At 44.6% G+C, this 23,363-nt stretch overlaps 1 protein-coding gene across 1 annotated transcript in view; it reads left to right on the top strand.

Annotated features, from left to right (window-relative positions):
* Positions 1-2,870: 2,870 nt before the first annotated feature.
* LOC140723703 (zinc-binding protein A33-like) overlaps positions 2,871-23,363 on the top strand; it is a 56,482-nt gene continuing 35,989 nt past the window's right edge. The window contains exons 1-5 of the mRNA XM_073038260.1: positions 2,871-2,912; positions 6,980-7,207; positions 8,865-8,887; positions 8,975-9,093; positions 17,627-17,945. Of these exons, the coding sequence (XP_072894361.1) occupies positions 2,871-2,912; positions 6,980-7,207; positions 8,865-8,887; positions 8,975-9,093; positions 17,627-17,945 (731 nt within the window). The remainder of the gene's footprint in view (positions 2,913-6,979; positions 7,208-8,864; positions 8,888-8,974; positions 9,094-17,626; positions 17,946-23,363) is intronic.

The following is a 23,363-nucleotide window of genomic DNA, read 5'->3' on the forward strand; positions in this document are numbered from 1 at the left end:
TATTTTGTGTCAGTTTTCACTGTAGAAGACACTAGCAGTATGCTTGAAGGAAGATAAGTGAGTGCAGTTACTGTTTCAAAAGAAAAGGTGCTCAAAAAGATGAAAGACCTGAAGGTACACAAGTCACCCGGACCAGAGGGACTGCACCCTAGAGTTCTGAAAGAGGTGGCATCAGAGATTGTTGTGGAATTAGAAATGTTGTTTCTAAAATCAATGGACTCTGGCATGGTGCCAGATGACTGGAACATTGCAAATGACACTCCACTCTTTAAGAAAGGAGGAAGGCAGCAGAAAGGAAATGATTGACCAGTTAGCCTGACCTCAGTGGTTGGGAAGATGTTAGAGTCGATTATTAAGGAGGAAGTGATGGAGTACTTGGTGACATAGGATAAGATAGTACAAAGTCAGAATGGTTTCTTTTAGGAGAAATCTTACCTGACAAATCTGTTGGAACTCTTTGAGGAGATTACAAGTAGGATAGATAAAGGGGATGCAGTGCGTATTGTGTATTTGGCCTTTGACAAGGTGCCACACATGAGACTGCTTACCCGTTAAGAGCCTATGGTATTACAGGAAGGTTACAAACATGGTTGGAGCATTGGCTGATTGGTAGGAGGCAGCGAGTGGGAATAAAAGGATTGTTTTCTGGTTAGCTGCCAGTGACTAGTGGTGTTCCGCAGGGGTCTGGATTGGGACCAGTTATTTCTATGCTCTATTTTAATGATTTAGATGATGGAATAGATGGCTTTGTTTCCAAGTCTGCAGATGATACAAAGATTGGTGGAGGGGCTGTACTGTTGAGGAATCAGTTAAGATTCAGAAGTACTGAGACAGATTAGGAAAATGGGTAAGAGAGCGTTAAATTAAATACAATGTTGGGAAATACCTGGTCAGGCACTTTGGTGGTAGAAATAAATGTGTGGAATATTTTCTAAACTAGGAGAAAATCCAGGGATATGAGATGCAGAGGGACTTGGGGGTCCTTGTGCAGAACACCCTGAAGGTTAACTTGTAGGTTGAGTCATTTTGGTGGTGAGGAAGGCAAATGCATGCTAGCATTCATTTCAAGAGGTCTAGAATACAAGAGCAAGTAGGTGATACTGAGACTTGATAAGGCATTGGTGAGGCCTCACCTTGAGTATTGTGAACAGTTTTGGCCCCCTCATCTGAGAAAAGATGCGCTGGCATTGGAAAGGGTCCAGAGGAGATTCACAGGGATGACTCCAGGAATGAAAGGGTTATCATACGAGGAAAGTTTGATGACTCTGGGTCTGTACTCACTGAAATTCGGAAGGATGGGGGGGGGGGGGATTTCATTGAAACCTTTCGAATGTTGAAAGGCCTAGACAGTGTAGATATAGAAAGGATGTTTCCCATGGTGGGAGAGTCTAGGACAAGAGGGCACAACCTCAGAATATAGGGGCGTTCTTTCAAAAAAGAGATGCAAAGAAATTTCTTTAGCCAAAGGGTGGTGAACTTGTGGAATTTGTTGCCTCATGAAGCTGTAGAGGCCAGGTCGTTGGGTATATTTAACGCAGAGATTGACAGCTTCTTGTTTGGACATGACATCGAAGGTTACAGGGAGAACGCCGGGATCTGGGGTTGAGGAGGAGATTTTAAAAGAAGGATCAGCCATGATTGATGGTGGAGTAGACTCGATGGGCCAGATGACCTCATTCTGCTCTTATGGTCTTATGGACTAATTTCTAAATGGGAGAAATTTCAAAAATTGAGATGCAAAGGGATTTGGGAGTCCTTGTGCAGGATTCCCTGAAGGTTAATTTGCAGGAGTCTGTGGTGAGGAAGGCATATGCGATGTCACCATTCATTTGAAGAGGACAAGACTATAAACGCAAAGATGTTGAGTCTTTATAAAGCACTGGTGAGGCCTCACTTGGAGTATTGAGAGCAGTTTTGTTCCCCTTATCTTGGAAAGGGTGTGCTGAAAGTTGACAGGTTTCAAATGTGTTCATGAAAATGATTCCAGGATTAAATGGCTTGTTATATGAAAATCTTTCGATGGCTCTGGGTCTGAATTCACTGGAATTCAGAAGAATGAGGGGGGACCTAATTGAAACCTATAGAATACTGAGAGAGCTAGATAGAGTGAATGTGAAGAAGGTGTTTCCTCTGGTGGGCATGTCTAAGGACACAGCCTCAAAATAGAAGGGTGTCCTTTTGGAACGGAGATGAGAATTTCTGTAGCAGTGAGAACTGAATCTGTGGAAATCTTTGCCTCAGAGAGCTTGCGAGGCCAATTCATCATGTATTTTTAAGACGGAGATTGATTGATTCTTGATTGGTCAGGGCATAACGGGGACGGGGGAGGTTGGGGAAGACAGGCGATTGCTATAGAGAGGAAAAATGGATCGGCCATGATGAAATGGCTGAGCTGACATAATAGGGAAAATGGTCCTATGGTCTAATACAAGAATACAAAGCTCCTCTGAAGGTATATGGGGTCCTGGTGAGAGCCTGCATGGAACACTGTGCACAGGTCTGGTCCCCGTCCCAGAGGCAGACTATCGGATAAATGGAATGAAGAAGTTTCCCAGATTGATTTTGGGGTTGTGGTAGTGTCCTCAGAGAGATTACAGTGATTGGGCCTGTCTCAAAACGAGAGAAATAAGAGGTGGTCTGACTGAAACAGGCACAGACTCACATGGTGTTGACAGGGTAGGGACAGGAATGATGTTTTCCCTGGCCGGGGTGGGGGCGGGAGTTGAACAAGGGTTTACAGGCTCGAAATCCGAGGTCACCTCAGCAGGGCTGAGATCCGGAGAAATTTCCTCACCCAGGTTGTGGTCAATATTTGGAATATTCTCCACAAGTTTTATATATTTAAAGTCAACTTTAGGGGCTCAGCGATGATGGAAACGTCGCAGGAAAGTGGCGCTGATGTCAAAGATCGGGTATTCTGAGGAAAGGGTAGAATAGGCGCAACGGGCCGAATGGCCACGCATACATATTTTCTAAAGCACGAGTTTACCTGTGCGCCTTGGTTTTCAGCCGTTCGGATTGCACAGGGGAGCGGTGAGAGCTCCGGAGATCCATCGGCAGCCGCTGCGAGGCAGCTCCCGTCTCCCAGCAGGAAGGGACGGGTCTGGGAGACAACTCCAGACGACAGGCCCCGATCCTCGGCGGGGAAAGGCCGGGCGCCCTCCGTGCAGCTGAAACATCTCACGGAATCATTGCCAGTCTCTTCAGCTCTGCCTTCGAAAGGATTCAAGACCCGCCGGTGGTGCAGCCGAAACCCGGGCGCAGCTCCCGGTCTCCGGCCTCACTCGGTCCCGGTTACAAACTCCGGCCCGGCCGGGGCTCAGCGTCCCGCCCACTGACACCCCTCAGCCAATGGTAACCTCCTTCTCCCAGCGTGCCTGAGGACGGGCTGCTACTGGGAGCTGGAGATGTCAGTCACAGTTTGTTCTCAGAATCAAAGGAAGTTCCCCGAAACTCAAATTTCAAAGTAAATTTTATTATCAGAATACAGATAAGACACCACATACAACCCCGAGAAGCATTTTCCTGCGGACACACTTAGAAAAAGTATAGAATAGTAACCATAACAGAAGCAGGCAGAGAAAGATCAGCCAGAGTGCTGAAGGTAACAAACTGTGCAAATGCAAATATGTTGAAGCAGGATAAATAACAAGAGCATGAAATAACCGCAGCGGCTGCTGATGGATCTCCGGAGCTCTCACCGCTCCCCTGTGTAATCCGACAGGCTGAAGGCCAAGGGAGAACAAGGCGCAAAGATCAACTCGTCATTTAGAAAATAAGAATCAGCAGCAGGCGTTGCCATTCGGCCCGTTGCGCTGTTCTGCCCCTCACTCAGAACATGGCTGATCTTTGACCTCAGCGTCAGTTTCCTGCAACGTTCCCAACATCGCCGAGCCCCTAAATATGTCCGTTTAATTTAGAAAACTTGTGGAGAAAACTCCAAATATTCACTGCCCTGAGTTGGGGAAATTTCTCCTCATCTCAGTCCTGCTGAGGTGACCTCGGATTTTGAGTCTGTGATCCCTGGTTCCACTGCCCAGCCAGGGGAATCATTATTCCTGCCCCTACCCTGTAAATACCCTGTGAGACTGTGTCTGTCTCAATCAGGAAGTTTCTCCATGTGAACCTTGTGTTAATGAAATTGGTGACAGTTCTTTCAGACCAGCAGGTGTGACCACAAGAACACCAGACAGTGGTCAGCACGGAATGTCCTGCAGTTACTGCAGGAGAAGGACTGGATGGACACAGTGGAGTGGTTCCCTGCGCAGACAGTCCAGACCATCTGGCAGAATGCCTCATCACCAGATCTCACCAACAGGCACCAGGACCTCACCTGTCTGGCGGCGAGAGGGCCCCTCCCAGTCTGATCCTTGCTGCATGCCCGGAGATCACTCCCACAGCGCGCTGACCCGAGATTACTGCAGTGGAGACGAGACGGTCACTCACCTCTTTGCGGACTGTGGGCTGGCGAAGATCTGTGGAGAAAGATGCAAGGGTCTGTGCCACAGCAGCTGCGTGACAGATGGCTCACTGATCCTCGGGCTGTTCCCAGGACGCGCAGGAAAACGGACAGCGAGTTCTGCTGGAAGATTATCAACTCGGGGAAACACGGAAAAAACTTGTTGGCCTGCCATCACATCGAGATGTCCGGAGAACAGCGGTTCCCAACCTGGGGTCCACGATTACTGGTATTGGTCTTTGGCATAAAAAAAAATTGGGAACCCCAGTCGTACAGGAATGCTGCCGACTGACACATTCCAGACTACAGGGACACCATTGGAACTACAGTGATCCTCTACACTGGACAGGGAGTGGCCGGGTTGTCTGAGGAAGCCTCACAGTTATTGTAGTAGTGAACCACCCCAGGGGGGGACATGGCTTCTCCTTTCAGCGCAGGACTTCAATCGTCTTCCAGGGGAAGGTCCTTCCGACCGCAGGGATGAGGCCTTTGGAGATTCAGCTGACGTTTTTGTCGCTCTAGGTTTTTAAGAGATGGGGTTGCTGGCCATATGGCCAACCCTCCTCCGCTCGTAGCCGGGCTTAGACAGTCCATGGCCGCGTTTTCTTATCTGTTGCCTGTTTAATGTGTTTTTGATCCCACACTAAACATAGAAATGGCCAGAATTTCCACTCACGAGGATATCTGCAGATGCTGGAAATTCAAACAGCACACACAAAATGCTGGTGGAACACAGCAGGCCAGACAGCATCTATAAGGACAAGCACTGTCGACGTTTCGAGCCGAGACCCTTCGTCATGTTCATTCACTGAGACTGCAGCGCGTGTAGTGGACAATTGCGGTACTGCAGGGGATCAGCAGCTCCCCGAAAGTGAAAGCATTCTGAATCAGGAAGTGCTGGGAGTTAACATGGCTTCGAAAGGACCGGTCGAGAGTTGGACCGAGGAGACAATTTGTCCCATCTGCCTGGATTTCTTCACCGATCCGGTGTCACTGGAGTGTGGACACAACTTCTGTCGCTCTTGTATCACACAGTATTGGGAAACGGAGGAGAGAAACTCCTGCCCGGAATGTAGAGAGGTGTTTGCTGACCGCACCCTCAGAGTGAATCGGGCCTTAGCAAATCTGGCTGAAAAAGCTCGAAATCTAAACCCGAATCCGAAAGAGAAGGAAAGTAAACTTCACTGCGAGGAACATGAGGAAGAACTTAAGCTGTTTTGTGAAACGGACAAGACACTGATCTGTGTGATCTGTAGAGACGCGCAGGAACACAGAGAGCACCGCTTCATGCCGATTAAAGAAGCTGTTAAAATCTACACGGTAAAACTAACATTAATTTAATACTTAACACATTTCCTTTCTCCTACATACCATTACACGAGCCTACATAACTAACACATCATTCTTCGCAACTTCCGCCATCTCCAACGGGATTCTAGCATCTCTCCGTCCCACAGCCCACCTCCGCACCCCGCAACTCACCGCTCTCTGTAGGGATCACTCCCCGTACTGTATGACCCTGATCCACTCGCTCCTCCCGACTGATCTCCCTTCTGGCACTGACATCTGCAAGCGGGACAAGTGCTATATCTGACTCCTAACCTCCTCCCTCCTCACCATTCAGGGCCGCAAACAGCCCAGTTCCTCCCGTTTCTTCCATGGTCGATTGTCCTCTCGTATTAGATTCCTTCTTTACCAGCCCTTTACCTCTTCCACCTGTCTCCCTGTCAGCTTCTCACTTCATCACCCGCCCCCACGTTCCCCCTCACGTTGTCTCTCACCCGTCACCTGTCAGCTGGTTCTCATCCCCAACCTTTTTATTCTGGCTTCTGTCCGATTCCTTCCCAGTCCTAATGAAGGGTCTCATCCCGAAAAACCGACTGTTTATTTCCCCTGAATAGATGCTGCCTGACTCACTGACTCCGGCATTTTGTATGATAATCGGGTTTGATCACATGTTTCTTTTGATGCATCTTTGTTTCTATTTCCTTCACTCTCTGACTTCCAGGATCAGCTAAAATCTTCCTTAGACTCTCTCACAAAAAAGAAATCAGACTTCCAGGAAAAGGAGCAGCAACAGAAAGAGAAGATTTCCGGAGTTCGGGTGAGGCTTCCTGAGCGGAATTTCTGATATTACAGTCGGGTTTTGCTCCATTTAATGCAGAATAGCCGAGTATCGCAGCTCCAGTGACCTGGGTTCGATCCTGACCTCTGCTGCTGTCTGTGTGGAGGTTGCATGCTGTCCCTGTGACCACGAGAGACTCCGACACATCCCAAGGACATGCCGGATGAATGGCTAATTACCGTTAACCCTGTAAAGGTGGGGAGGGTGTGTGTGAATCAGATGGGAGTTTATGGGTCAATAAGTGAGAATAGGTTTCAGGAAAACGTGAAGGAATGGTGTTCACGGGAATGCACTCAGAAGTAGCATTGACTCTAATAGACCGAACTTAACGACAAAAGGAAACAGAGCACAGCAATACAGTATATTAATCTTCACCTTTCCTTCGACAGGAACAGTCACACAGCCTTCAGTCCCTCATCACATGCCAGTTTGCTGAACTGCGCCAGATTATCACTGAGAAAGAGCAGAGCTTACTCAGGAATCTCAGGGAAGAAGAGAAGAGGATTCTCAATCCAATGGAGAAAAATCTTCGGGAGATTCAAGAGAATATAAGGTTTATTCAGGAGGAAATCTCAAAGTTAAAGGAACAGATGGATCAGAAAGACAGTGTGATGTTTCTCAAGGTGAGGGATTATATTTCAATTTGTTCCTGTCAAAGGGCACTAAATGAACAGCGGTATATTTGAAATAAACACAGCACCGAAGCCAATTCTAACAAATCAATTGCCGCTGCTGGCGACCTCACACAAGTTGTTATACTTGCATGATGCGCCCTCCCATCACTCCAATAATGACATTTCAAAATGTCCAAGATACGCTTTCAGTCCTTCATTAGCAAAATACAATCTTGAAGCGATGAAACTTCAGGGTAATTCATTGTAAAGTGAGCTGCAACACAGCGGTCAAGAACAGAATGACATCCGCCCGTCTCCAGCTCAAAACTGCCCAGAACAAAGTACAGATACTTAACTTTTTCCCTTCGCTTTTACCACGTCCCCACTCACGTGACGAATTACCATAATAAACACGAAACACAGAATACAATGCAGATAGAAAACAGACGTGTTGCTCCTACACACAGCATTTACAAATGGCAGTAAACTGTTTCTCACCAGACAATTCATGCATCTATTCAGGGTTGTTGTTGTCCCATAATAATAAGATTATTAAGGGATTGGACACGCTGGAGGCAGGAATAATGTTCCCGCTGAAGGGTGAGTCCAGAACTAGAGGCCACAGTTTAAGAATAAGGGGTAGGCCATTTAGAACAGAGATGCCGATAAACTTTTCACCCAGAGAGTGGTGGATATGTGGAACGCTCTGCCTCAGAGGCAGTGGAGGCCAAGTCTCTGGATGCCTTCAAGAGTTAGATAGAGCTCTTATAGACAGCGGGGTCAAGGGATTTGGAGAGAGGGCTGGAACGGGAACTGATTGTGTATGATCAGCCATGATCACAGTGAATGGCGGTGCTGGCTAGAAGGGCCGAGTAGTCTACTCCTGCACCTATTGCCTATTGTCCCAAAACTGGACTTCCACAAATTCTGCACATCCCAGGACAGACTGAAAGTCTCTCTGAAATTATTTACTCCGAGCATAACACAGAGCTGCTGACTGTTTCCTTAATTACCGCATTAAATATCCTCTAAAATTCCCATTAACACCCAGTTCCAGTCAGAGGCTGTGGGTGTGAGGGTCTCTCTGTTAATCAGTGAGAACAAAGAATGCGACCCACATATTAGACTTATCCTCCATATCTGGTTTCCATCAAATGGGAATCTTTCACTGTCTCTTTATGCCCCGAACTCCCTGGTCCCTCATGTGTTTATCCAGCCTCCCCATTACATTCAATCTCTGCTGTTCCATTTCATCCACTCCTGTGGCACTGAGTTCCACATCCTCCTCACTAAATTTCTTGAAGAATTTGTTAAAATCCATCTGGAATTACATCTCCCCACAAGTCTCCCCATAAATAGAGGTACTTTCGCCACCCGCACACAATCACATACATCACTGATCTTAAATTCCTCCATCCTATCACACTGACGTCATATCCAGATGATAATGCACAGCCTGTCCTGTCTTCCCTGTAAGTTTCATCCTCTCAGTAATGGTCTGACATTCAGAAACTTTCCCTGTAATTTACCCTGTGGTTCTGTATTGTCCGTGTGTGTGAGTGATTGCGGGAGTGGGAATTTTCAACACCTTGTAATGATTTGGATAAAGTTCTGGATGTGGACAGTAAGTCCAAGTCTAATTGGATTTGTGTTTTATTTATTTCAGGAGGAAGCTGGTCGGAACAGAAGGTAGGACAGGCCCTTTACTGAAACCCTGAATGGATTTGTAAAATAGTTCAGAATAGCAATTTATAACCAGCAGTTTAATATTTACAGGATTAATGACGATATCCAGGAATTGTCAGTGACAGATGAGACCCTAACGGTTGAAAAATTTGATCATCTCTATTTGTTGAAAACATTGCTGAGAGAAACGCTTGATGCTATTAATCGAGGTAAAACTTACAAAGATTCATTTCTCCTTGTTTATGAAGCTCAATTTAGTTCCAATTTGAGGCAAAGATTGTCTGTAATACTGGGCTGAAGGGGAACTGAAGTTTATTCCACATCAACCCCACCGACTGGGAAGCATCACTGTCACATGGTCAGCTGGAGATGTCAGACCCCTGAACAGACCAGCACAGGGTCACAATACAACCAATACACGGGACTAGCAGATAAACCACTGTGTTCTGATCCCAGGAAAATGCTCTAACATACCAGGACATGAGTTTGGATATACCAGAGGAGCTGGGAATTTAATACTGGCGATAATATTGTAGGGAATAAAAGCAGATATCAGTGTGGTGACAGGGATTGTCAGGAAAATATACAAGTCCTTCATGTGCCCTGTGAGTGCAGACTCTGACTGACACAGGTCTTCCCCCTTCCGGATCAGCATCTCTCACTGTTGTTAGAGGCAGAAAATGGGAGTGGTCGTGATCGGGGACTGAATCGCCAGGGGAACAGACAGGAAAATCTATTGATGTGAACGGGACACCCGAATGGTATGTTGCCTCCTGGGTGCCAGGGTCAGGGATGCCTCGAATCGTGTCTGATGCATTTTAGAGAGGGAGGGAAAAGAGCCAGATATTTTGGTAAATTTTGAACCAGGATAGGGCCAGGGTAGAAACAGGATCATTTGGCAGATAAACATCGCTGAGAAGATGGAGCTGGGAACAGGGATTCAGATTCTTGGATCATTGGGATCTGTTCTGGTGGAGGAATGACCTGCTCAAAAGGGATGGTTCGCACCTCGACCCGAGGGAGAACAATATTCTCACAAAGAGGGTAGATAGAGCTGTTGGGGAGGGTCTGAACTAATTTGGTGGGGGGGGGGGTGCGCGGGAACTGGAGTGAAGAGATAGGACTGATGGTAAAATGCAAAGATAGCGTGCAGTCAGACTGTCAGACAGGGCGGACAGATGCGAGGAGAAAATTGCAGCTAGCAGGGTGAGTATCAGTGCATTAGTGATGCAGAATTAATAAGGGGAGCAGATACAGTACACAGATAGATAGATAGATAGATAGATAGATAGATAGATAGATAGATAGATAGATAGATAGATAGATAGATACATAGATAGATAGATAGATAGATAGATAGATAGATAGATAGATAGATACTTTATTCATCCCTATGGGGAAATTCAACATTTTTTCCAATGTCCCATACACTTGTTGTAGCAAAACTAATTACATACAATACTTAACTCAGTAAAAATATGATATGCATCTAAATCACTCTCTCAAAAAGCATTAATAATAGCTTTTAAAAAGTTCTTAAGTAGTTTACTTAAATACATTAAATACAATCAACCCGGCACTTTAACATATCTTACTCCTGGCGGTTGAATTGTAAAGCCTAATGGCATTGGGGAGTATTGACCTCTTCATCCTGTCTGAGGAGCATTGCATCGATAGTAACCTGTCGCTGAAACTGCTTCTCTGTCTCTGGATGGTGCTATGTAGAGGATGTTCAGGGTTTTCCATAATTGACTGTAGCCTACTCAGCGCCCTTCGCTCAGCTACCGATGTTAAACTCTCCAGTACTTTGCCCACGACAGAGCCCGCCTTCCTTACCAGCTTATTAAGACGTGAGGCGTCCCTCTTCTTAATGCTTCCTCCCCAACACGCCACCACAAAGAAGAGGGCTCTCTCCACAACTGACCTATAGAACATCTTCAGCATCTCACTACAGACATTGAATGACGCCAACCTTCTAAGGAAGTACAGTCGACTCTGTGCCTTCCTGCACAAGGCATCTGTGTTGGCAGTCCAGTCTAGCTTCTCGTCTAACTGTACTCCCAGATACTTGTAGGTCTTAACCTGCTCCACACATTCTCCATTAATGATCACTGGCTCCATATGAGGCCTAGATCTCCTAAAGTCCACCACCATCTCCTTGGTCTTGGTGATATTGAGACGGAGGTAGTTTGAGTTGCACCATATCACAAAGTCCTGTATCAGTTTCCTATACGCCTCCTCCTGTCCATTCCTGACACACCCCACTATGGCCGTGTCGTCAGCGAACATCTGCACATGGCAGGACTCCGAGTTATATTGGAAGTCTGATGTGTACAGGGTGAACAGGACCGGAGAGAGCACGGTCCCCTGCGGCGCTCCTGTGCTGCTGACCACCGTGTCAGACCTACAGTCTCCCAACCGCACATACTGGGGTCTAACTGTCAAGTAGTCCACTATCCAATCCACCATGTGAGAGTGTTATATCTCAATGCATGGAGTATGAGAAATAAGGTGGATGATCTTGTTGCACTATTACCGATTGTCAGGTGTGATGTTGTGGCCATCACGGAATCGTGGCTGAAGGATGGTTGTAGTTGGGAGCTGAATGTTCAAGATTACACATTGTATCGGAGGAAGGAAGGAAGGCCGATGGGGTGGTGTGGCTCTGCTGGTAAATCAGCAGCAAGATGTGACATAGGATTGGAAGATGTTGAATCCTTGTGAGTTGAGGTAAGGAACTGCAAAAGTAAAAGTGACACTGACACCAGTCATATACAGGCCTCCCAACAGTCAGTGGGTTGAGGCCCACAGGTTACAACTGGAAATAGAAACGGACAATGCTATGATCATCATGAGAGATTTCAACATGCAGGACAATTGGGAAAATCAGGTTGGTAAATGATCCCAAGAGAGTGTGTTTGTTGAATGCAATGTGATGGCTTTCTGGAGCAGTTTGTCGTTGAGCCTGCTCGGGGAACAGCTGTATTGGATTGGGTGTTATGTATTGAACCAGAGGTGAGTAGTTAAAAGAAACCTTAGGAAGCAGTGCTCACAACGTGACTGAGTTCAACTTGAAATTTGATAAGGAGACAGTAAAGTCTGACATTGTAGTATTTCAGAGGAGTAAAGGAAATTACAGTGGACTGAGAGATGAGTTGGCCAAAGCAAATTGGAAGGAGATGCTGGCAGGGATGAGAGCAGAGCAGAAATGGTGTCAGTTTCTGGGAAAATGAGAAAGGTGAAGGATAGATGTATTCCAAAAATATATAAATATTCAAATGGCAACATAGTAAAACCGTGGCTGACAAGGGAAGTCAAGTTAATGTAAAGGCAAAAGAGAGGGCATACAACAAAACAAAAATTAGCAGGAAGAAAGAGGATTGGGAAGCTTTTAAATATCTACAGAGAGGAACTGAAAGAATGATTGGGAGGGAAAACAATAAATTGATTTGAATTGAATTGACTTTATTACTTACATCCTTCATATACATGAGGATTAAAAATCTTTACGTTACATCTGCAATTACATCTGTTACAATGTGCAATGTGCAATTTATAGTAATTTATGATGAATGTGTGTGTGTGTGTGTGTGTGTGTGTGTGTGTGTGTGTGTGTGTGTGTGTGTGTGTGTGTGTGTGTGTATGTTGATTGTGGTAAATATCCGTGTGGTGTGTATATACATTGAAGGAGAGTGTGCACATTGAAGAATTTGTATGTTACAGTGTGTCATCACATGTCTGGTGTTTTCAATGTGTCACACGTGATTGAGTTGTTTAAATGAATAAATGACTGTCTCTGAAGAGATTGGTTTCCAGGTTACTGAGGGAAATAACAACGTACATTGCTGAGGCTCTGACTACAATCTGCCAATCCTTCCTGTGTATGGGTGTGAGGGAGCTTTGCCAGGCCGGTTATGCTGTGTGTGCTTCTCCCGAGATGAAATCTTGACCCATGTCAATGCTTGTTGGTGTGTCCGAGCTCAATCTCTCAATGCTTCAATGTAGTGGTCTGATAACCATAAGACATAGGAGCAGAATTAGGCCATTTGCCTATCGAGTCTGGACCGCCATTTAAACATGGCTGATCCTTCGTTTCCCTCCTCAGTCCCACTACCTGGTCTTCACCCCGTAACCTTTGATGCTGCGTCCAATCTAGAACCTATCAAGTTCTGCCTTAAATACACCCAACAAGTTCCACAAATTCACCAGCCACTGGCTCAAATTTGTTCACATTTGTTTTAAATAGATGCCCCACCATCTTAAGGCTATGCCCTCTTGTCCTAAACTCCACCACCATGGGAAAAATCCATTCCACATCTACTCTGTCTAGGCCTTTCAACATTCGAAAGGTTTCAATGAGATCCCGTCATCCTTCTAAATTCCAGAGAGTACAGACACAGAGCTATCAAACGTTCCTCGTATGATAACCCTTTCATTCCTGGAATCATCCTTAAGAAATTAACCTTCTGCAATGCCAGCACATCTTTTCTTAGATGAGGAGCCCAAGTTCACAACACTCAAGGTGAGGCTTCACCAGTGCCTTATCAAGCCTCAGCATCACATCCCTGCTCTTGAATTGAATGCTAACATTGGATTTGCCTTCCTCACCACTGACTCTACTTGCAAGTTAACCTTTAGGGTGTTCTGCAGAATGATTGCTAAGTCCATTTTCATATCAGCTTTTTGGGTTTACTCCACATTTGAAAAAAATCTGCACATTATTTCTACGACCAAAGTGCATAACTATGCATTTTCTAACTTGTATATCATTTGCCAATTTCTTTCCCATTCTCCTCATCCAAGACATTGTCCAGCCTGACTGTTTCCTCAATACTACTGGCCCCTCCACCAATCTTTGTATCATCTGCAAACTTGTAAACAATGCCATCTATTCTAGGACAGGAGGGTTGAAGGATTTCCTTTTAGAAATGAGATGCGGAGCAACTTATTTAGTCAGTGTGTGGAAGATCTGTGGAATTTGTTGTATATATCTCTGCAAGAGAAGCCGAAATCAGATGTGTCGGTATTTCAGTGGAGTATAGGAAATTACAGTGGCACGAGAGAGGAACTGGCCAAATTTGACTGGAAAGGAACACTAGCGGGAAGGACGGCAGAACAGCAGTGGCTGGAGTTTATGCCTGATGTGAGGAATGTGCAAGACAGATATATTCCAAAAAAGAAGACATTTTCGAATGGAAAACGGTTGCGACAGTGGCTGACAAGAAAAGTCAAAGCCAAAGTAAAAGCAAAGGAGAGGACATTCAAGGAAGCAAAAATTAGTGGGAAGACAGAGGATTGGGAAGTTTTTAAAAGCTTACAAAAGGAAACTAAGAAGGCCATTAAGAGGGAAGAGGTGACCTATAAAAGGATAAAAAGAAGCTAGCAAATAATATCAAAGAAGATACTAAAAGCTTTTTCAAGTATATAAAGAATACAAAACAGGTGAGAGTGGATATAGGACCGATAGAAAATTATGCTGGAGAAATTGTAATGGGAGATAAGGAGATGGCTGAGGAACTGAACGAGTATTTGCATCAGTCCTCACTGAGGAAGATATCAGCAGTATACCGGACACTCAAGGGTGTCAGGGAAGAGAAGTGTGCGCAGTCACAATTACGACAGAGAAAGTATTCAGGAAGCTGAATAGTCTAAGGGTAGATATATCTCCAGGACCGGATGGAATGCACCCTTGTGTTTTGAAGGAAGTAGATGTGGAGATCGCGGAGCAATGATCTTTCAAAAGTCAATAGACTCTGGCATGGTTCCGGAGGAGTGGAAGATTGCAAATGCCACTCTGGTATTTAAGAAGGGGGCAAGGAAGGAAAAAGTGAATTATAGACCTGTTAGCTTGGGAAATGGTTGGGAAGTTTCTGGAGTCAATTGTCAAGGATGAGGTTACGGAGTACCTGGAGGCATATGACAAGATAGGCCAAACTCAACATGGTTTCCTTAAAGGAAAATCCTGCCTGACAAACCCATAGAAATCTTTTGAGATATTTACAAGTAGGCTAGACAAGGGAGATGCAGTGGATGTTGTCTATTTGGATTTTCAGAAGGCCTTTGACAAGGTGCCACACATGAGGCTACTAAACAAGATAAGAGACCATGCAATTACGGGAAAGTTACATACGTCGATAGAGCGTTGGCAGATTGGCAGGAAACAGAGAGTGGGAATAAAGGGATCACATTTTGGTTGTCTGCCAGTTACCAGTGGTGTTCCACAGGGGTCCGTGTTGGGGCCGTTTCTTTTTACGTTGTATATCAACGATTTCAATTATGGAATAAATGGCTTTGTGGCTAGGTTTGCTGATGATACAAAGATAGGTGGAGGGGACGGTAGTGCTGAGGAAACAGAGAGTTTGCAGAGAGACTTGGATAGATTGGGAGAATAGTCAAAGAAGTGGCAAATCAAATACAATGTTGAAAAGTGTATGGTCATGCACTTTGGTAGAAGAAATAATTGGGAAGACTATTATTTAAATGGAGAGAGAATTCATAGTTCTGAGATGCAACGGGACTTGGGAGTGCTCGTGCAGGATACCCTTAAGGTTAACCTCCAGGTTGAGTCGGTGGTGAAGAAGGTGAAGGCAATGTTGGCATTCATTTCTAGAGGAATAGAGTATAGGAGCAGGGATGTGATTTGGGGCTCTATAAGGAACTGGTAAGACCTCACTTGGAATACTGTGTGCAGTTTTGGGATCCTTATTTAAGAAAGGATGTTCTGACATTGGAGAGGGTTCAGAGAAGATTCACCAGAATGATTCCGGGAATGAGAGGGTTAACATATGAGGAACATTTGACCGCTCTTGGACTGTACTCTTTGGAGTTTAGAAGAATGAGGGGGAACCTCACAGAAACATGTTGAATGTTAAAAGGCATGGACAGGGTGGATGTGGCAAAGTTGTTTCCCATGGTGGGGGAGTCTAGTACAAGAAAGCAGGACTTAAGGATTGAAGGGCGCCCATTCTGTATGGAGACTCAAAGCAATTTTTTTAGCCAGAGGGTGGTGAATCTGTGAACTTCTTGCGGCAGTGGAGGCCAGGTCATTGGGTGTATTTAAGGCAGAGATTGATAGGTATCTGAGTAGCCAGGGCATCAAAGATCATGGTGAGAAGGTAGGGGAGTGGGACTAAATGGGAGAATGGATTAGCTCATGATAAAATGGCGGGGCAGATTCGAAGGGCCGAATGGCCGGCTTCTGCTGCTTTGTCTTATGGTCGTATTTGAATGCACCAGTAATAAGGATCTTGTAGCACAGGTAGAGTTTGGCAGGTACAAACTTAGGCAGGTACGACTTTGGCTGAAGGAATAAAGGCATAGACAATTCTGTAAACAGGGCGAAAATTCAAGGATTAGAGGTGCAAAGGGACATGGGTGTCCTTGTGCAGGATTCTCTGAAGGTTAACTTGCAGTTTGTGTCAGTGATTGGCAAACTCAATGTTTGCTTTCATTTCGAGAGGATCAGAATACAAGAGCAAGGATATAATTCTGAGGTTTTATAAGGGATTGGTCAGAGCACACTTGGAGTATTGTGAACAGTTTTGGTCCCTTCTATCAGAAAACATGTACTGGCATTGGAGGGGGTTCAGAAGATTCACAAGAATAATTCCGGGAATGAAAGAGATAACATATCAGTAGTGTTTGATGGTTCTGGGCCTGTACTCACGGGAGTTTAGAAGAATAGCTGATTTATTATCCCTCTCAACCCTATTCTCCCGCCTCCTCACCATAACTTTTGAGACTCTGACTAATCAAGATGTTTACTTATGAACTTCTGCTTTAAAAATCAAACAGGAGAAAATCTGCAGATGCTGGTAATCCAAGCTACACAGTTCCTGATGAAGGGTCACGCCAGATCTCTCTGACACCTGTCTGGAGAGAGCTGATGTTGGGAGGATGTGGGTGGGTCGAGAACGGTAAGCACAGCCTCCGACTATAGGGATGTCCATTTAGGACAGAGATGACGAGGAATTCCTTTATCCACAGGATAGTGAATCTGCCACAGGCAGCTGTGGAGGCCAAATAATTGAGAATATTTAAAGCAGAGTAACACACACAAATTGTTGGCGGGACAGCAGGCCGGGAAGTTTCTGTGGGAAAGAGCAAACAGTTCACGGTTCAGACTGAAACACTTCATCAAGACCTGTGTTGCTTAAGGGTCCCTGCAAATTCATCCCCTGTCCTAATGAGGGGCTGCGGGTGATGGGGTTGTGGGAAAGGGGACAAAGGGATCCTCATCTGCCATCTTTGCCCCTTCCAGCTTCTCATTACGTCTACACACACAGTTCACCCACAGGCTTTCCACCTCTCCCCCCCTCCTGGTTCAATCTGCCATTCATCTCTCCTCTGCTGGTTCCCATTATCACCTCCTTTACTGTCTCAAACTATCACACTCCCCCACTTCACACTCACAAATGAATGTTAACATTGAATGAAGGGCCTGTTCCTGTGCTGTACTGCTCTATGTTCTCTGTTCCCAGTTTCGAAGAATGAGAGGAGATCTCATGGAAACACAAAATTATTTTAGGGGTCAACAGGCAGGAGTGAGGGAGGATGTTTCCCCTGTCTGAGGAGTCAAGGGCCAAGGGTCTCTCTGCTCTCCGTCCAGCGGAAAAACCCCCGATCCCCGGGGCAGCGCCGCCCGAGTCTCCCCCGCCCCCCCCCCCCCGATCCCCGGGGCCGCACTGCCCGAGTCTCCCCCCGATCGCCGGGGACTCTCTAATTCTCTGCTTCTCCCCCCAGTCTCTGTCACCATGGATGTGGAAACGGCGCATCCGTGTCTTGGGGTGTCTGAGGATCGGAAGAGTGCGAGATGGACCAGGACCCGGAGGAATCTCCCTGACACCGGGAAGAGATTCACAGACCGGACTTGTGTGCTGGGATCGGAGGGATTCACTTCGGGGAGACATTACTGGGAGGTGGAGGTGACGGGGAATCGGCTCTGGTGGCTGGGAGTCGCCGCAGAGTCCGTGGAGAGGAAGGGATGGTTCAGTCTGAGTCCGGAGACCGGATTCTGGGTCATTGGGCGGTTTGATGACGTGTTGCATCGGGATTATGACGTGTACGGTGGTCTACCAACCCCCGAGTCCCGTCTCCCTGCCGGTCCCTTCCCCGGGAGGGTGGGAGTTTATCTCAGTTACGAGTCCGGGACAGTTTCATTTTACAACGCGGAGACCAAGTCCCATCTCCACACCTTCACTGGGAATAAATTCACGGGGAAACTTTATCCTCTCTTCCGGACTGCGGTTGTAAACCAGTGGCTGAGAATCTGCTCCGGTTCCGCTCCGGGTCTGTAAACGGGTCGGGTCCCGGGACCGGCGTCAGGAGTAAATTCCCTGTAAATATAAATGTGCGGGGAGTGCAGCTAAATACGTGGCTAAGGAGATGGTGCAGGAGGGAGGGCTTCATGTTTCTGGATAATTGGGCTTTGTTCCCGGGAAGGTGGGACCTGTTCCGACGGGATGGTTTGCCCCTGAACTGGAGGGGGACTAACATTCTTGCGGGTAGATTTGCTCGTGCTGCTCCGGTGGGGGGGGGGGGCTTAAACTAGATTTGCAGAGGGAGGGGAACCAGAGTGTTAGAGCAGATAGTGAGGTGGAGGAGGATAAAGGTCATGCGAGGACTGCATGTATAGACAGAAATCAAAGGTTTGTACATTAGCTTGTAAATTAATTTTCAGAGCTTTAGAAATTGTAGAGAATAAAGATTTCCAAAAAAGATTTTAATGAAGAACGTGACCAGAACATATGTGAAAAAGTGGCTACTTCAGTTTTACAACTATCGCAATAATTGTCTATGTTAGGAACTATTTTGGATAGTCTCTCCTTTGTTAGATAGTAACAGTGAACAATTTTAAATTGAATTAAACACTAATTGTCACATACTAAAGAAGAATTGACCTTCTTCATTAACAAAGGTCATATTAAGTTCTCTCTCCCAAACCTGTTTAATCTTTAGTGATTAAGGGGATCTGTCTTTCTTTTTGCAGATTTATTTATTTTTATTTTCATTTATTTTGTGATGGTCGATTGATGACTTTTGAAGCGTCGGGTCGGGAGGGCTTGTCTACAGAGGTCATATGGGTGGAGCTGAGGAACGGGAAAGGCGTGACCACACTAATAGGGGTGTATTATAGACCGCCCAATAGTCAGAGAGAATTGGAGGAGCAATTCCATATAAAGATAGTAGACCGATGTAAGAAACAGGAAGTTGTAATAGGGGATTTTAACTTTCCACATATTCACTGGGACTCCCACACTGTAATAGGGCTAGATGGCTTGGAGTTTGTGAAATGTTTTCAGGAAAGTTTTCTAAATCAATATATATAGGTACCTACGAGAAAGGATGCAATACTTGATCTCCTATTAGGAAACCAGACAGTCAGGTGACAGAAGTATGTGTAGGCGAACATTTTGGGTCCAGTGACCATAATGTCATCAGTTTCAAGTTAATTATGGATAAGGATGGGTCTGGTCCTCGAGTTGAGGTTCTAAATAGGAGAAGGGCCAATTTTGTGGAAATGAAAAAAGATCTAGGAAGAGTGGATTGGGATAAGTTTTTTTTTTCCTGACAAGGATGTGTTCAGTAAGTGGAAGGCCTCCAAATGTGAAATTTTGAGGGTGCAGAGTTTGCATTTTCCTGCCAGGATTAAAGACATAGTTAACAGGCATAGGGAACCTTGGTTTTCAAGGGATATTGGCAATCTGGTTAAGAAAAAGAGAGAAGTGTACAGCAGGTAAAGGCAACAAAGAGCAAATGAGTTACTTAAAGAGTATAGAAAACGTAAGAAAATACTAAAGAAGGAAATCAGGAAGGAAAAAAAAAAGGAGACATGAGGTGGCTTTGGCAGATAATGTGAAGGAAAACCTGAACGGTTTCTACAAGTATATTAAGAGTAAAAGGACAGTAAGGGACAAAATTGGTCCCCTAGAAGATCAGAGTGGTCGTCTATGTGTGGAGCCTTATGAGATGGGGGAGATCTTAAACAGTTTTTTTGCATCAGTATTTACTCAGGAAACTGCCATAGTGTATATGGAAGGAAGGGAAACAAACAGTAGTGTCATGCAACATTTGTAGATTAAAGAGGAGGAGGTGCTTGCTGCCTTACAGCGAATAAAGGTAGATAAATCCCCCAGACCTGACTTGATATTTCCTCGGACCTTGAGAGAGACTAGAGTAGAAATTGCAGGGGCCCTGACAGAAATATTTAAAATGTGCTCAGCCACGGGTGCAGTTCCGGAGGATTGGAGGGTAGCTCTTGTTATTCCATTGTTTAAAAAAGGCTCCAATAGTAAACCAGGTAATTATAGGTCAGTGAGCCTGACATCAGTAGTAAGTAAATAATTGGAAGATGTTCTGAGAAATCGGATTTACAAGTATTTGGACAGCCAAGGGCTGATTAAGGATAGTCAGTATGGCTTTGTGCATGGTAGATCGTGTTTAATGAATCTTGAAGAGATTTTCGAGGAGGTTACCAACAAAGTAGGTGAAGGAAAAGCTGTGGATGTTGTCTACATGAACTTTAGTAAGGCCTTTGACAAGGTCCCACATGGGAGGTTAGTTCAGAAAGTTCAGACATGAGGTATCCATGGAGAGGTTGGAGAGATTGAAAGAGTGCAGAGATTTACTAGGATGTTGCCAGGTCTTCAGGAGTTGAGTTACAGGGAAAGATTGAACAGGTTAGGACTTTATTCCTTGAAGCGTAGAAGAATGAAGGAAGATTTGATAGAGGTTTACAAAATTATGGGGGGTAAATACAGTAAATGCGAGCAGGTTCTTTCCATTTAGATTAGGAACGATAAATACGAGAGGACATGGTTTTAGGGTGAAAGGGGAAAGGTTTAGGGGTAACATGAGGAGGAACTTCTTCACTCAGAGAGTGGTGGGAGTGTGGAACGAGCTGCCACCTGACGTGGTAAATGCGGGCTCACTCTTAAGTTTTAAGAATAAATTGGATAGATACATGGATGGGAGAGGTCTGGAGGGTTACGGACTGGGTGCAGGTCAATGGGACGAGCGGAATAAAGTTTCCGCACAGACTAGAAGCTCCAAATGGCCTGTTTTCTGTGCTATAGTGTTCTATGGTTCTATAGAGTGAAATAAACACGACATGAGAATTGTCGATTGATTAATTTTAACTCGTTCACCGCATCCGTCAACCGAACAGAAACACCGGGGATTCAGCAGCAGCTGCGGGCGGCGGGTCCTGAGCTCCCCCGGGTCCTAAAGTCCACCCGTAATGAGACAGGTAAAATGGGACAAGCGGGGGCGGTGCTGACCGGAAAAGACAGTGAAGATTGTTCATTAAGTTCATCTGCCATTTCTTTGTCCCCCATTACTACTTCACCAGCATCATTTTCCAGTGGTCCAGTATCAACTCTCATCTCCCTTTCACTCTTCATGTAACTGAAAACTAAACTTTTAGTATCCTGATTTATATTATTGGCCAGTTTGCCGTCATATTTCGTCTTTACCATTCTTATGGCTTTTTTCGTTGCCTTTTGTTGGATTTTAAGAGCATCCCAATAATCCAACATCCCACTCACCTTTGCTACCCTATATGTCATTTCCTTAGGTTTAACACAATTATTACATGCCTTTTCCAGCACAAACTGTGAATTGATTTAAAGTCAGTCCCATAATTTAATAGTTTTTATCTGAAAACTATCTACCCTCGCAAAGATTGGACTGAAGACTGCATTTGATTTTTCTTCAGCCTTGTACGCTTCACATTGAAATAGTATGTGCTTCGACAGTTTCATAATGACAAAATGTACATGACACAGAATGAAGTTTTCCAATTAGTTACAAGGCATAATTAAGCATAGTGTGGACATTTCTATGTCAGGTCAAAATCATTCCTTCCCTTTTGTAAGCCCTTCTTCTATAAACCCAAAAGGTTTATGTATTCTGTAAAGGTGTCTGTCCTTATGTCCATTAACCTAAGTCTTGCCATAAGCCCCCAATTCTTAACATTAACAACCCTTTAGCTTCTAATTTGCTAAGTGGAAGGTCTATATCCACAGCATAAAATTTAACAGCTTTTGGTGCTAAACAGTCAACCCCATCATTTCCCTCAACAGTGTGATGTGCAGGGCCCATAATGTGCAGACATATAAATCAAACTTTATATATGAAATACCGTTTGACAAGTTTCCAACAGTCAATCTGACCTACTGACAGAATGACCTGTTTAAGACTCATCAAAACCGAAATGTATTCTGAGCAAATTATAAGGACTGATACTATAAGCCGATAGTGTTGGGAAGGAATTCAGCTTCCTATGCTGAAAAATGGCATAAGTCATTTCTTTACCATTACCTGCAATTCAGGCACACAAAAACAGCCACACCAACATCCCCAGTTAACTTATCTTTAGATTCATCTGTAAAAATGGTTACTGTATGATAATAACTTTCATTAATATACTGATGAACCAGCAAACTCTCATGCAGAACCGAATCCGATCGTGTAACCTAAAATCAACTGAAGTCATTGGAAAAAACAAGGTGGGGTTACAGAGAAAGCTACAGTGGGACATATTGTATCATCAAATACACCCATATTCCCAGCGTGGTAAGAACCCAGCCATCCAAAACAAAAAACACTCTTCTTGTGATGTCCCCAACCGTCCTCCAGCACACCTTTAAGAGGATGATCATTTCCTTGCCCTCGCAAATTAATCCAGTATGTTGACATCAACTTGAACCTCTGTTACTTTGAGGGCAATTGTCCCATTGCAATCAGTAAAGCCAAAACAGGAGACAACATTACCGCACCAGAACACAATCTTAAAGCCTGTAATTGTATCACATAAAAACATTTTTAATTTGAAGATGAAGCTGATCCATAAGCCACACAGACATAATCAAGAACAGATCAAATTAAACAAATATAATTGCTCAACAAAGATTTTCATGTTGCATCCAAGAATACCCACATAGATGTCTGAGGAGATTTAAAGCTCCTTTACATTTATGAATTATTTTACTGATAGGTGCTTCCACGTCAGCTTATTATCCATCCACATACTGAGAAATCTTACCACTGACACTTCCTCAAGATATTAATGCCATAATTTAAAATCAAGTGCAAGTCTATTAATGCTGTTTGTAAACCACGTAATGTGTTTTAACGACTGAAAGCTTAAAATCCTCATCAATTTGTCCACTGTTTGACCTATTAATTGTAAATTACAATTAATAACTCTAATCTATAAAGCTACGTCATCTGTATATTGTGATTTACACAGGGTATCCCATTTTCCCATCTCAGAGAAAATATCATTAATCATAATATTAAGTAATGAAGGGCTACAAATACTGCCTTGTGGGATCTCATTGTCTATCTCATAGAAACACAAACACGACATGTACTTGGACTGTCCATCCAAAAAAATCTCAGAAAAATTATACAATGTCCCTCTCACTCCTAATTTAATCAAACGTCCTTTCTTCCATATCATTTCCCTTTTCAGTAT

Source organism: Hemitrygon akajei, unplaced genomic scaffold, assembly GCF_048418815.1.
Source record: "Hemitrygon akajei unplaced genomic scaffold, sHemAka1.3 Scf000127, whole genome shotgun sequence".
Lineage (NCBI taxonomy): Eukaryota > Metazoa > Chordata > Chondrichthyes > Myliobatiformes > Dasyatidae > Hemitrygon > Hemitrygon akajei.